Source organism: Drosophila bipectinata, chromosome 3R (assembly GCF_030179905.1).
Source record: "Drosophila bipectinata strain 14024-0381.07 chromosome 3R, DbipHiC1v2, whole genome shotgun sequence".
NCBI classification, from domain to species: Eukaryota; Metazoa; Arthropoda; class Insecta; order Diptera; family Drosophilidae; genus Drosophila; species Drosophila bipectinata.
In genome coordinates this window covers 3,870,404-3,884,672 of record NC_091739.1, presented here as the reverse complement: position 1 = coordinate 3,884,672, position 14,269 = coordinate 3,870,404, and the positions used below count along the sequence as shown (strand labels likewise).

The 14,269-nt window shown below is 43.1% G+C and overlaps 2 protein-coding genes across 2 annotated transcripts; both read right to left on the bottom strand.

Moving 5' to 3' along the window:
• Positions 1-5,207: 5,207 nt before the first annotated feature.
• On the bottom strand, positions 5,208-6,063 carry LOC108128033 (uncharacterized). The gene has a single exon (XM_017245395.3). It carries the CDS (start codon positions 5,942-5,944, stop codon positions 5,510-5,512), a length of 435 nt encoding a protein of 144 aa, XP_017100884.2. The 5' UTR covers positions 5,945-6,063; the 3' UTR covers positions 5,208-5,509.
• Positions 6,064-6,296: 233 nt separating this feature from the next.
• Positions 6,297-6,831, bottom strand: LOC108127984 (uncharacterized). The gene has a single exon (XM_017245333.3). The coding sequence runs from the start codon at positions 6,810-6,812 to the stop codon at positions 6,450-6,452; it is 363 nt and encodes a 120-aa protein (XP_017100822.1). The 5' UTR covers positions 6,813-6,831; the 3' UTR covers positions 6,297-6,449.
• Positions 6,832-14,269: the final 7,438 nt, after the last annotated feature.

Genomic DNA, 14,269 nt, shown 5'->3' with positions numbered 1-14,269 from the left:
GAGGGCAAATTGCGGTCAACCGCTGGGATAATGAATGGCTTTGTTCCCAGTGGGGAAAATGAAAAAATTAAAAAATCAAATTGTAATTTACAGCCTCCAGGGGGGCGGACCACTGGGTGGGGGTGATATGCCAATCGTTTGTGTTTTTTGGGGGAGGAAGACCCAGAACTTAATTTAAGGAGAACTTCCACTGAAACTTTTCTACCCCCCCAATGGGTGGTGGCGGGCAAGTGTTTAATTCCAAGGTGGACCTGGTGCAAAAATATCCATCCATCAATTTATTCATTACAGGGAAATTATGTCGCATTTATATGCACCCCGCCGACCGCCAAGTGACAACCCCCCGGAAAATCCCCGCACAATAAAAATAATAATAAAAGGACATCCTCGGTAGCGAAAGTTTGAGGCTCGAGGGGTTGCTTTCGAGCTCCGTTCGGCCATCAAATTTGAATTTCATATGCTGCCCGCCTTGATTGAAGGCGGCTAATAAAGTGGCAGTCGGGCTGCCGAGGCGGGCGGGGGAACTGGGATTTCCCGCTGCGTTAAGCATCCATTAGGCGGATGGTGGGGGGTTGGGCGGTAAACTGTGACCCAGCGACCATTTGATTTATTTTATTCGCCTTTGCCCGCTGTTAATGTTTTAATAAGATTGATTTTATTGCCGCCCCCAACGATCTGCCCGGGCGTCAAAGGGTTAATAAGATGCCTCCAGCTGTTTTAGGAACTCTATTATTGTCTGAACCATAACCCCATTCTGGGATAAACTCCACTCGCATTTTCAACAGTGCCAACTAAAGGAATCGAGAGCGTGTATCTGTATCTGCATTTGCCAGTCGTATCTGCACACTCGCGTAATTAACTTTTCGGCGTAATTAATGCCGAGCCTAATTATTGTTAATCAAGCTCAGGCCGTCAACCAGCCAGCACAGGCCGCATAATGGATGAGCCGCAATTAAAATCAACTTCCTATATAGATGTGTGCCGTGGAGGGGCGAAAGGGGATTGGCAGCCTAGGTTTGAGATAGCTTCGTGAGTCACGAAATGGAATCAAATATTTTATAATCTACTTTTAAACATTAAACATTAAACATTAATATTCGTAATACCATTAAGTAAAAATATTTTGTAAGTAAACCCATATGGTAAGTAAGAATTAAATATTCTTGGTTTGGCTCCACGGTTTGGCAACAAAATTGGAATATTGAAGCCAATCTAATATGAATGTGCTTATCTTTAGATACAATTTCTTTACGTTTTTTTCTGAAGTGTATAATTTTATGCCACTTGGAGACGTTTTCTTAGCAACTTCTTGGATTGCTCGCGCAGAATGAAAGCGCCATCTTGAAACTGTCTTAAGACACGACGCATGCTGTCAGCCATTACTTGGTTAACTCCCCCGCAGCCCTCTTCTAACCACTTCTGCAGACCCTTAACTGTAGAAACATACATATATACATATATAATCAAAGAACCAGTCGAGCAACCAAGCAACTTGTTTCTACTTTTCCCCACCGCTTTGGCTGATTCCCCATCATTTACTTTGTCAGTATGCGGCAGCTCCATCATTATTATTGTGGGTCCGCCTCTTTGCTTTTGTTACATACAAACCCGTCATCGTAATCATCGTCATCATCATCTGTAGTCTTGGATGCTGTATTTTTCCCTTAGGTACTTGTCTTTCTTAACTCATTGCGTTGGCAATAAATCTTCGACGCTCTTATCTGCCAGGCACACTTTGGGTACTGACTTTCGCCCACCACCCACAGCCCAGCTCCAGGCTGACTTTCACTTGGCCATATGTCAAGTGTTCTCTTTTTTTTTGCTCCACCGGAGATCTATGACACCTGCTTAGCCAAAGGGTTTGCAGCTTAATGAGCTCCAGGTTTAATATTCAATTCCTGATGAGCTGATTTTACTGCAGCAGCTTTAAGAGAATGAAATATTAGCTCGGAAAATCTGAATAATTGCCACCTTCACTTTGGATTTCCCAATGAACAGAAACCGAGATAATACCACCGACTGTCCCAGCTGTTTCTCGGCCATTTATGGCCCAACACAAACAACAACAGAAACAAAAGCTTGGGCCAAAAGGCCGCCATAAAACACATCTCATATTTGACTGGCCTTTATTTATTTCAAATTTACTTGTTGGCCATTTTATGATGCCAAATTTTGACCTAAAAATCATAAAAATTGTAATCAAAATGTTGGCCTGCTGCAGCACAGTTTATGGCCAGCTGGAAGACGGGCCCTGGAATTGGTCAGGAGGAATTCTAATAACGTCTAAGCGCAAGTCCAGGGGAAAAGAAGCTGAAGGCTCAACGCTTATGGCTTTTTAATGGTGCCGTGTGTTGGTTTTGTGGCAAATAAAATGGCGCACATTAAAAGCAGGCCAGCAGGAAACGGAAGGGGATCACCAGAAGGGGAGGAGAAGGGGGTCTTGGAGGAGTTCTGCCAATTGCATTGGCCCCCGGGCTCAGGCCCCTCGACCTCCCCTTTATATTGGGGTCATGCATGGCAGCTCCGGGTAAATAAAAAATACATAAAAATATTTTACGAGCCAAGGCCCGGGAATAGAAGGAATAGAGACGGTGCCCAAGGAGCTGAAAATTATAGGATAGATTCAACCAGAAGGGGACAGCGCAGCGCGATTGCAATAAAAATGGCGGCAAATAAAATTGACAATATTGTCATGCGCGCGATTTCATGCCAGGCAGTGGCAATCCTTGGACTTGGCAACAAAATGAGTAAATTTTAATTTACTTGAAAGGCATAAATAAGCCCAACAAGGACGACAAGCGTGGGGGAAGGGGGTGCTTTGATGGGCTGTCTAATGGCCGGGTGCCTATACATCGAAACAATAATTTCCTGAGGTTAACAAAAGGGTAATAATTTATGGGCTATAAATATAAAATATATAAAAGCAATGAGCTATATTAAATATATAAATTTTTATTACTAGTGAACCTAGTAGAGTTACTATTTTCGTTTAATTTTCAAACTATTTAAATTGTAAGGTAACTTGCCAACTAAATAAACTTTTGGATGAATTTATAAATTTCTTAAAACATTTAAATTATAGTTCATAAATTTCTAAACAATTTAAAGTTAAAAAATTATCTAGACTATTCGACTATCTTGGGATCGTATTATATTTATATTCTCACTTTTTATCTAATACATTAATTATCCTGTTTTATCTTGGGCACTAAACTTTTATAGATCGCGTGAATGCTTAGAAACTACATTGTAGGAAAAGCCGGCGGCAAAACGTGAACGATTTTCCCTCTATCTGGAAACCCCATTCAGAAGTGCCCCCCACCAAATCCTGTGCCTTCGCGGGTTGTTTCTTTTAAGAGTGTGGAGCCAATGATTATTCCGGGTTTTGTCATTTCAATTCGCATTATCCTATGCACTTATTTTACTACTTTGTGCTCTGCTGCGTGTACTTCTCCGCTCCAGCCCTTCTGCCCTGCCTTTCAAACTGAACGAAAAGGTCCTGGAAAAAGGAAGAGGAAAAGGATGAGGGTGTGTTTGTGTAATGGCGGGTTGCGGGTGCTCCTCACCCCTATTAAATCCCCCTCGTCCTCTCAGCCGTCGAGTAACTCGTATTGTCATTGTGCAAATAAAATATGTCACGAATCTCCCAACCCACCTTCCTCCTGGATGTGCTTTTTGGGTCCACCCTGAAGGGAAGGAAAAAAAGGAAGAAAACGATACACGCCCCCTGCTATGTGTGCTTGTGAGTGTTGGTGTGTATCTAACCTTTTGTGCCCATTCTAGTCCTTTGTACAGGATTCACACAATGAGAGCAAATGTTTTGGCTGCTTACGAACATAAAGAAATGAGAATCGCTTTTATATAAACTTGGATGAATGGGAACGGGCGGTTGATGTGGTTAAAGAGTCAGCTAGCCCTGATTCAGGAGTACACAGCAAACAATTTCGATTAACTATTTAATCATTCCATAGTATTCTCTACCCAAATAGCGACTTCCATCGCTGCTTGAAAAATCAATTTATCACGAAACCCCTTCGATTGTCGGAATCCACAAGTGATCAAATCTAATTGGCCTTTATTTTTAGCCAGGAAACTCTTTCATTTCACCCTTTTCCGACCTCCCAGAAATTCACAAAAACGCTTTTCACTTGACAAGCCAGGGAAATAAACAAACTACACGGAAAGCCAAATCTAAATCCATGATTTCAGCTGCCAAATCCTTTTCAAAGCTGCAACCAGGTGAAAAATAACGAAGTATTGTATTTTTCATACATTTTTATAAAATATAAATACACGTTTGCGTGGGTGTCTGTGACTCGCTGTGTCTGCATGTGTGAGCCAGCCACTACTACACAAGTTTATAAAAGACACTCGCCTGTGCCCGTCCCCTTTCTAGTTGGCTTTCCCCATGGCTTTCTCTTTTCCTCCAATCTTTTGCCATTGAGTGCTTTTTGGCTAAATGCGAAATCGATTGGAAAACAATTTCCAATTTTTAAAGAATTATCGCCGCCATATTCGCGCATGCTGTACTAAATCACACATAAGTAACCTCTAAATCTGCTACCCAGGACCCAAACACACTCACACACGCACATATGTTTGGCAGGGGGTGCACGGCAGGGTGGGGGATGGTACAACCTTTTCGCAAGCTTTTCCTTTTTTGCTCGTTTATTTTCTTTTATTTTCCTTTTTTCTAGCTCCAGCAATATTTTCCATTTCATTTTCTGCGCGGTTGGCAGCGCGTTTAGCTTCGGCTGCATGCCTGACTGACTTTTTGCTATACTACAAAAAAATATATATATTTTTATATATATCCACATATAAATTGTACAGTGCCAGTCATAAAAATATATATTAATCATGGAGTAATGTGTTGACTTTTTATAAAATTTCGTGAGGCCAAAGGCAGTTCAACCAAAGGCAGTATCAAAATATACTATTTTTTGTTTTCCCAATATCTGAATCTATATTTTTAAACCACACTGTGCTCTTATATGTGTTATCTCCACCGCAATAGCTATTGAATGCCATGGAGAAGAGGGTTTTGGGAACAGGGGGAGCTGCCAACAAGAACCCGCAGCCATTTAGTTTTATGTGACCTGTTCGGTTGGGTTATTGCACCTTTGACTCGACTCGACATCTCCGGAATCTGAATTCGAGCTCCACCTTCGACTGGAGTTGTCACCCTTGAGGGCATGCAGAAAGCATTTCACATGTGAGCCATTTATTATTATTTGCTTTCAACGGGCGGGCCCGAGCCCGAGAGCAAAAGCCCGGGCCAGAGGCAAGTATTTCCTAATCAGGTTTTAACTACTAATAGGATTTCCGAGGTGGCGAATCGTAATTTACATGGCTTTGCCCCGAGATACCCAAAGAATTGAATTGGAAGCCAGAGCAAAGCTGCCGCTAATGTATTGCAGATTATGGTAAATCCCTCAGGCACTTCCCTACACCCACTGGCCCATCCACTCCATCCGTCCCGTCTAAAATCCGGGTTCGCACACGTGTCCTAGCACTGAGTGGATCCAACGGAGCCGCCACTCAAGTCCCTGAAGCGTCTGAAACGGGCCATGCTCCTGCGGTGCATGAAGCGCTTCACCTCGTAGGCCACGTTGCACGCCACCAGAGCCAGCATCAGAGCGGTAATGATCCCGGCGAAGATCAGCAGAAACCAGTGGAAGTAACAAGACATGGTCACTGGTCGTTTTAGCCAGCTGCTCCACGAGTCCATGCACTGCTCCTGGACACACCTGCCCCGGTGATTCCGTACACAGCCCTTGGCACAGCATCCATTGGCACTGAATCTGCCGCAGGTTGTCAGTACGGTCATCGGATTGGAACAGTTAGCAACCGACTCCGGCTCCCAGTCATCCACAGAACCTTCGGCGACCATGCTTAGCAGTTGGCTGAGAAGACAAGCCACGGTCAGATGATCAGCACCCATTTTTCACGATTTTTTTACTCCTTTTGCCTCTTGCAAAGCATCTCCAAACTCCGTAGAATTTTGAAACAACACACTAACATTTAAGGATAGATCTGGGTCTACTTGGGTTCACATACTAAGGCGTTTCATAGTTTTCAAGACAATATCGATTGAAATTCCTAAGATGCTTTAAGTTAGAGCACAAAGCACTCATCAGCACAAAAGCATAGTATATGTTAATTTTATTGTTGGTTTTATAATATTTTCAATACAAATATGGAAACTCTTAATTTTAAAATATATAAACTAAGAACTAAAAAAAATTGAAATAATATTTGTTTTCAATCCCTAATTTAATTTTTATTTTAGGACTACAAGTCAATGCGAAATAAATTAATTCTATTTTAAAGATTCGAGTATTGTAGAAATACATTTAAATACAAATCGTATGTTAACATTAACGCAATGTTAACATTTTAAGCCAAATTATAAAAATTATTCACTGTTAACATTTTTTTCTTTCTTTTTATTTCTTATTTTTGTTGGCTTCCAAATAAGCCTTTGCCTTCTGAATCCGGTCCCTCTCCTCGCGTTCCAAGATCTCGCGTTCCTCAGGATCCACAGGAGCAATATATTCCGGAGGATTGTCCCCATTTGGATTCGGGATAAAAGGGGCGTGGGGCCAAACCGTGGGTCTTGCCTGGAGAAGCCAAAGTTCATCCAACTGGCGCTGGAGTATGTTGACAGCCCTCTGGACGCGACTAGCCATGAAGCTGATGGATCCTAACCAGACGAAGGATAGCAATATAGAGCACACTATCACCAAGTAGTTTTGGGGAATTTGTTCCACCCAGCTGACGAATCCCGGATTATTCGTGACTTGGACCATGTCATTAGACTTTTGGCGAAATGAGGCACTACGCGGCAGTTAAGAAACTAAACCGAACTGGACCATGAGGTCCGACTTTATAGCTATTTTTTATCGCAAGATGGAAATGAGTTGCTCAAAAGAGTTACTCCTTGGGGAGAATTTTAAACTTAGAAATCTCAGGAGACCATTATAAATTTATTCAACAATATATGGAAATCGTGGCTTGTTTTCAGACCGATTCTTAGACCGATGCGGAGAAGAAGCGATAAAGCACTAGTAGTAAGCTCAGTTCTTAATTCTGAAATTCTCCACTCTGGAATCAACCTCACAGAATCTTACACAAAAGCTGATAAACAAAAAAAATGTTTCAAAAAAAGTACTAATGCTGATTATTGAACTTGAAAAGGGCTTTACTAATTCTGCCACAATTCCAAATTCTGAGGCGGAACTTAGATCCCTTCTTGATTGAATATGCCACATCAGCTAAAGCATGGCAACGAATTCGAAATTCACTCGAACGATTTCAAAGAGACCGTAAACCAAATCGGCATAATAAAGTGATTCTAATGTAATTCGTGATTTTGCATAATTATAAAGTTAATAATTAAAATTGTTGCGTGCACAAAACCGAAATGAAAACATTAAATTTTAATGACGGTTTTCGTCTCTTTTGGCCAGGCTAGGTGCATTGGTTATTTGGCATTTACAGGGTGGCTTACGGGTGGGACTTGCGAATGCCGATGAGCCAGCCCCCCTTGCTCCCGAAATGGGCAAATAACTAATGCGTAAATATTAGCAAATACCTCCCACTTCGCCCCATAAATTTGAGACACATATGCATTGCAATGCCGCTGTGTTTGTAATAAGCAATCAATTATTATTATTGAATTTCGGGCATGGTCAGGTGCAGCGGTGAGGCGTGGCGGGCGGGGCACTGGGGCTTCCACAGGCAGCTGGTCAGCGCCACTAATGCGTCTAATGAGAATTTAAGCACACTCCAGCCCCTCCTCCTCGCACCCGCCTCGAATTTTGCATGCATTTTCACTGGAGGAAACCAGGTACAGTTGTGTTCGGGTCGAGTGCAAATATAATTACATTCGGAACCCATTTAGCAGTATTTTGGTTTTGGCTTTTATATTTTCCCATATCCAATTTGTTAGCGGCGAAAGGCCCAAATCTGTGATTTGAGGGATAGCGAGGTAGCTTTTCAGACAAAAAGTCGGAAGTAAGCTGGATTTTGACCATCAAAATAATTTTAAAATATGATACAGAATTTTGGTAATGATCCTGTAAAAGTGAAGAAGTCAAATGAAAAATTATTTCAAATGAATCCATGTAAATCCAGGAAGAGGTATTAGCATTAAAATTAGTTTTTTAATAGAGAAACTATGCTGAAAATAATCAACTGATTTTTATAATTTGAGAATCAGAACCGAAATCTCCAATGAACAAAAAGAACACAATTTTCCAAAACTCAAATAAGAAAAAAATTTAAGAAAAATTAGATATTCGGTTTTGAAATTGAAAACTTTAGGAAGTAGTTCCCAAAATATAACTATATTCCCCAGATTGACCACGCCCCCGTTTCGCTGGTGTTTCTGTGACTCTGCTAAGCCCACATCGTTAATGATAATTTAATTATGGCCCAGCATTTCGGGCTTTGGCGATTTACGCACTTACGCCCTGGAAGCCTGCAAACGAGGGCCTGCGGCCTGGCTAATTGCAGCAAATCTGCTTGGGGTCAGTTAGCCGCTTAGTCGCGGCTCTTATTAACTGTTAATTGCAACAGAAGGAGGGGCGGTGGCGTGTTCGGCTGTGGAATTGGCAATCGCAATCAACTGGCTTTTCGCACAGGTGAACAGCATAAAACATAAAGCGGGCAAAGCCGCGAATATCGTCATCCATTTTCAAGATAGCACTCTGACAGTTCAGAAACACGATATGAACTTAATGGATTCGCAGGGGGAATTGTATTGTAATAATAAAACAAAAGTGTCAGGCAAAAGATATGCCCTTCGGATGTATGAAATCCATATTGAAAATTGATTTAAATTTTTAATAGGCATTGCCGTGGCTGCGCTTTGATAAAAATGCCATACACGCAACAATCGAACAATCGCCGGCTTACGCCGGAGAAAGATATCCTGCATATATCCTGAAGCACTGACGGGGGCTCTAGTTAAATATGGAAACAATATCGAAATATGCCAAACTGCACTGAATCGATGCGATGAAACTTGCAAGTGAATTGAAAATTCCGCCAGTCGAACACGGATGCGATATGAATATCTATATGGGCATTCGCATCCGTGCATTTATATTTGTTTTCGAAGCTGTCAAATCATATTTTAATCTGTTTTGATTGCTGACTTTTGTGCAAGGGATTTGTGCCGACTGCAGCTGCCACAGCGGGTTCGGCTGAAATGCAGCGGAAAATATTGCATTTTATTTTATTTATGCAACAAAAAAGAGCAGGAAAATAAAAGCAGATTTTGTATGGAAAGCTCGTGCTTCCCTGTCCCGACTTTCATCTTGATTTCTGCTCGTGACTCCAGAGTCCTGTATCCCGAATCCAGAATCCAGCGGGGATATGTGCGTTTTCCATTTGTTTCATTTGATGTGCCCCGAGTTAAGCAGTAAAATCCACTTTTTACGATTCCTCCGTTGGCCAGGACCCCTCACCGCTTCACCTACTCTGACCCTCCTTAAGAACTCCCCCGGGAGCTATGTGCCACCCGTATGCTCATAAGAAACACCAACATCTCGTGCTCAGACCCAGAAATTTGTCAATAACGTATTGCAAGCCAGAGGTGAGCCAAAAATTTTAGGAGTATAAAAAATCGGTTTACCTTTTAGATATAAAATAGACTACTTTATAAAATACAAACCTAGTTCCAAAAAAGATACTTGTTAGTTGGCTAGTTTTCAGGTTTAGTGACTAGATGGATCTCATCACTGGCTCCTTTGCTTCACAACCTCCTCCTGCTCTCCTCGCGGCTTTGGCAGTGACTTAAATACGCATAACCGTAGATGGCGCCACTGGTCGGAGGATGGCTCCTCGTCCTTTTCCGCATCCCTCTGCCCTGCCCGTCGCCCATCCTGGCTAGATTGTCAACATATTAGCTTCAAATTGCTAAAGTTCTGCGACTTTTGCTGTTGCCTCATTTTCTCACGCACGCATAGCAGCAGCCACTATCCCTATCCCTCTCCACCGGCAGGAGTCCGTCTCTTTCGTTCCGCCAGGATGACATGGTTGTTTAATGTGGTGTTGCCAACTATTTTAGCCAAAAGCTCATACGGGTTGCCAGCGACGGCCGGGTGATTTGCTTGCTTAGCTTAACAGGCCCGGACTTTTTGGGGACATGCTGGGAGGAGGGAGAAGTCCGTCCGTGTGTCTATCCGCATTCGTGTCCGGCTATCTAGCTATCCGGCTGCCCACTCCCATCTCCGGCGGCGGAGACGCTTTCGCTTTTGGCGCCTGAAGCGTTCGGTTGACATTCGTAAAATCTCTTAAAATCCCGAAGGTCGTTGCCAGGGATTTTCTCAGATTTTGCTAGATTTAAATGAATTAGTTGCTTTGGCCGGGCCGGGCCTGGCCGATTGATTTTCTGACCTTTTCGTTTTTTTTTTTTTCTGGCCCCTTCGCTCCTCTCAACGTTTGGGCCTTAAATCTGGAGCGAGTAGGCCAAAATGCAATTTGGCTTAGGAGCAATTGCAGCCATGACTCACCATTAACTGCAGTTGACCCCCGACCGTAATAATTTGCTCCCCAAATGAGTACAAATGGGTTGACTCCCCTCCTGATGGAGATGGCGCTAAATTAGACACGACGAAATGGAAAAAAATGTCCACTGCATTCTGCAAGTAATTAAAATATGAGAAAACATTTTCCAGGCATCCTCATAAAATATGCCCCAGTCAACAAAGGATCCCGTCCTGCTCCTCCAGCATGCAGTGGGCTCTGCTCCTTGTGGTCCTTTTCCACCGTTTGCTGGTCAGGCTGGTGGGCTTAAAAAAGCATCAAATTTCATATTCAAAATGGCACTTTACATGTTCAGCATAATTTATAAATGCACGCAGCAGCAGTAGCCGCAGGAGCATGGGCAGCAGAAGGAGCCCCAGGCTACAACAAATATGAAATGTGCTGCGGTGGCAATATTTTTGAAGCAACATTGTCGCCACTATGGAGAGTGCCGCAGAAGAGTGGGGCAGGAGGGAAACAGGACCATCGATGGCATCCTTGCTGTTGTCATTCAGCACACTTTCCCGCCATAGGATACATTAACTATGAGTATTGTAAGCCATCTTATGTAGGACCTAATTTATTACTCAAGATAGTTTGCTTTTTTAAATCCTACTTTTAAAGTTACTTATAAATATTATTTTTAATAATTAAAACAATATGTTTTTAACTTAGAAAACATTAAAGTTTAGCAAAAAGTAACGTTTTATTAAGGCATATGGAATTCGATCTGTTTTCCTTCATGTTCAGTTTATCCTTGTGTGGACGTTGCCAACACGCCACAGTCCTGTTACCGCCTGCCCCGCCCACTTCACCGCGCACTCCCACCACTCCCCCGTCCGTCGGTGGAGCCAGGAACCCTTTGTCCAAGGTGTGTGATGATTTTAATGGCCTCCAGCAGGGACGAGCAGAGAGCCTGGCCAACATGTTGAAAGGATTGCTGCGAGTTACGCCATGACCAGGCCTACATCCTGTCCGCCCCTCCAGCGACCCAGCCCTACCCTCCCTCTCGCTTCCTTTCCAGAGCATTCCGGCCATGTCCTGCTACAGTTGATTGGCTGTTATTTTCGGTGTTGACGCAGCCGGAGGAGGCAACTGTTGAAATTTGCATATCAAAAACGGCCAGGACATAGCCTGCCAGTGTATATATATATGTGTATGTGTCGTACATGTGGATGTGAATGTAATGGGCCAGCAAAGTCCTTTGCAGGCTCTGGCTGTGCCAACGGCTCTATGAATTTATGAACATAATATAAATTTATTTTTGCAAACTTTTCATGTTTTTGTTTGGGCCACCAAAAATCTGCATGAGCGAGCCAAAGCCGCCCCTCCGCCTTCCAGGTCCTTTTTGTTCAACAGAACCAGGACAACAAAGGGATTGTTGTGTCAGTTTGGACCACACACACACATACACTCGCCCATACACACAGACACCCGTACAAAAGGAGTCGTCCATGTGCAACCGCTTGTATCTGGGTGTGCGTTGCATTCAACTGTGCTTTCGAGCACGTTCAAGTTTATTTATGCGTATGCAGAATACTTAATGAAAATTTAAATGTAAAAGTTACTCGTAGATTGCAGGCTCACAGAGCTGGGTGAATGGGAAAATTGGAAGGCCCGGCTAGAGGCCACCCATGTAATCGGTCAAGCCAAGGAGCCAGTGCACCTTCTGGGCGGCCACTTGTGTCATGCCATTCGAAATTCACAAACGGGGAGACACTCTCCTTAAGCTGCACCATTTGGAGTACAAAGAAATGCGTAAAAATATTTAAAATTAAATTGAAGGGACAAGGATATGCATATAGATCTAAGCCATGGCTGATCCTGTGGGTCCGGCTTCGGCTGATTATGCTAATGCAATGCGACCGCACGCCCTGCAAAAATTCTCTACTCCTTTTAATGGAACCGAGCATTCGATTTAGATGCAAATTCATCACAAAGCCGGACCCAAGAAAACAATAAAACTGACCAAAGCAGACATAATGCGCAGCAGTTAAACCGGGATATCCTACGGGAGCAGACTCCATTTAAATTAGATTTTTCGAATGCAAACGCCCCGAGAAAACTTTTCGAAGGAGGATCCTTCCTCTGAAAATGGCAGTATAAAAACATAACTCACAAATCCAATTGCCATAAATAAAAAAGCTTGGCCAAAAAACTTTTGCCTGCATGCTGGCATGCTGGCGGACCGCAGGATCAGGGAGTGGGCCTGGAAGGCCTGTAACTCCATCAAATGATGTGCAAGTTAACACATTTGCTGAATAAATCTTGTTCAGAAAGTCTAAACGGCGCACGAAGTCGAGTTATTCAAAAATCGCTTCTAAATTGGCTACACTTTTCCAAGGCTTCCCCGTTTCATATTTTCCTTTTTGTGTTTTGTTTGTGGTTTCAGAGCTTGTTTGTTGTTTTGACTGTTTTTTTGGTCGGTGTTGCCATGCAGCTTTCGATTCGTGGGTGTGTGTAGATTCCGTGCACATTTATCTTGGGGCAGCTTATGCGAAAAGTTATGAAATATGCGCACGGGCGTCGCACAAATTGTCGAGGGGTTCCGACAATGGGAGTGGGACAAGCTGTGGCGCTTCCCGGACTGTAGAAATCCGGCAAATCGTGCTGAAATCTACGATTGTCCGCGAATGCACTTGACACTGGTCGCAGGATAATCAAGTTTGTCCTCTGATCCACACCAAAGTGGCAAATAGAGAACCAATTTCCGTAGACAAATTTTTCAACTACCCCAAAGAATCCTCCATCTACTTGGCATCTATTTATGTGTGTGAATGTGCGTTAAAATTAAATAAAATAAAATTAAATGTATATAAAATTAGGTTAATGCTTTGGCAACAGCCACGGCAGGAGGAGCAGCCCCAGCGCCTTTTATTTTATTGCTATGTAGATGAACCAGCGCAGTCAGGGGCGGAGCTGGGGAGTCCTAGGGCGGGATGGACTTTCAAACACCCCAGTCACATACGTACACTGTGAATAAAACTGTACAGATCATAGGTGTTATTTTCCAAGCCAAGGCTTAAGCCATTATTGAGTAGGTTGATTTAAATGATTCTTTTTTTTTATTTTCTAATGTTAAAATTTTTCAGAGCAACGGAATGATTTCGTAACCTTTAATATTAGTACCCCTCTTTTTCTTAGTGCACTCTCTGCGGCAGCGTTCCCCGCAAAACATGCGACTTAAACAGGACTTATGGTTATCTTCGCATTTTATGGATATTGCGCTCGGGCCGGTTTCCAATGTTTTGCAATGGGGGATGGCTGGCTCGATATAAATGAAGTTACTCGCAGCCATATGTTTGCTAAACGCTGTATGTAAATGCCTCGGAGAAACACTTTAATTTCAGCAAGACAGACCAGAAACAGGAGAAGAAGGGGCAATAAGATGTCGTGGCAAGGACATTCGAGGCGGAGGCATTAACTTAATGGCGCGAATGAATGAAAGCGAGAGTGGGAGCAGGAAAAGTATGGAAAATCCACGCTGAACTTGAGACGAAATTAAGGGAAAATCAACTGCAGCCAATGCCGGGAATTATGGACTGGATGCAGTGGGAGAAAAAGTGCTCAACGCATTGGAATGAAAACGCCGGTGAACGCCGAATGCCAGCCAAAAATAAAATGCAGCAGCGAGTTAAGCCTACTTAAGCCCACGTTGCATGTTGCATGCCGCTTGCTGCATGCGGCAGTTGCAACTAAAAACATAAAACAGTTCCAGCACGGGCCACGGAAC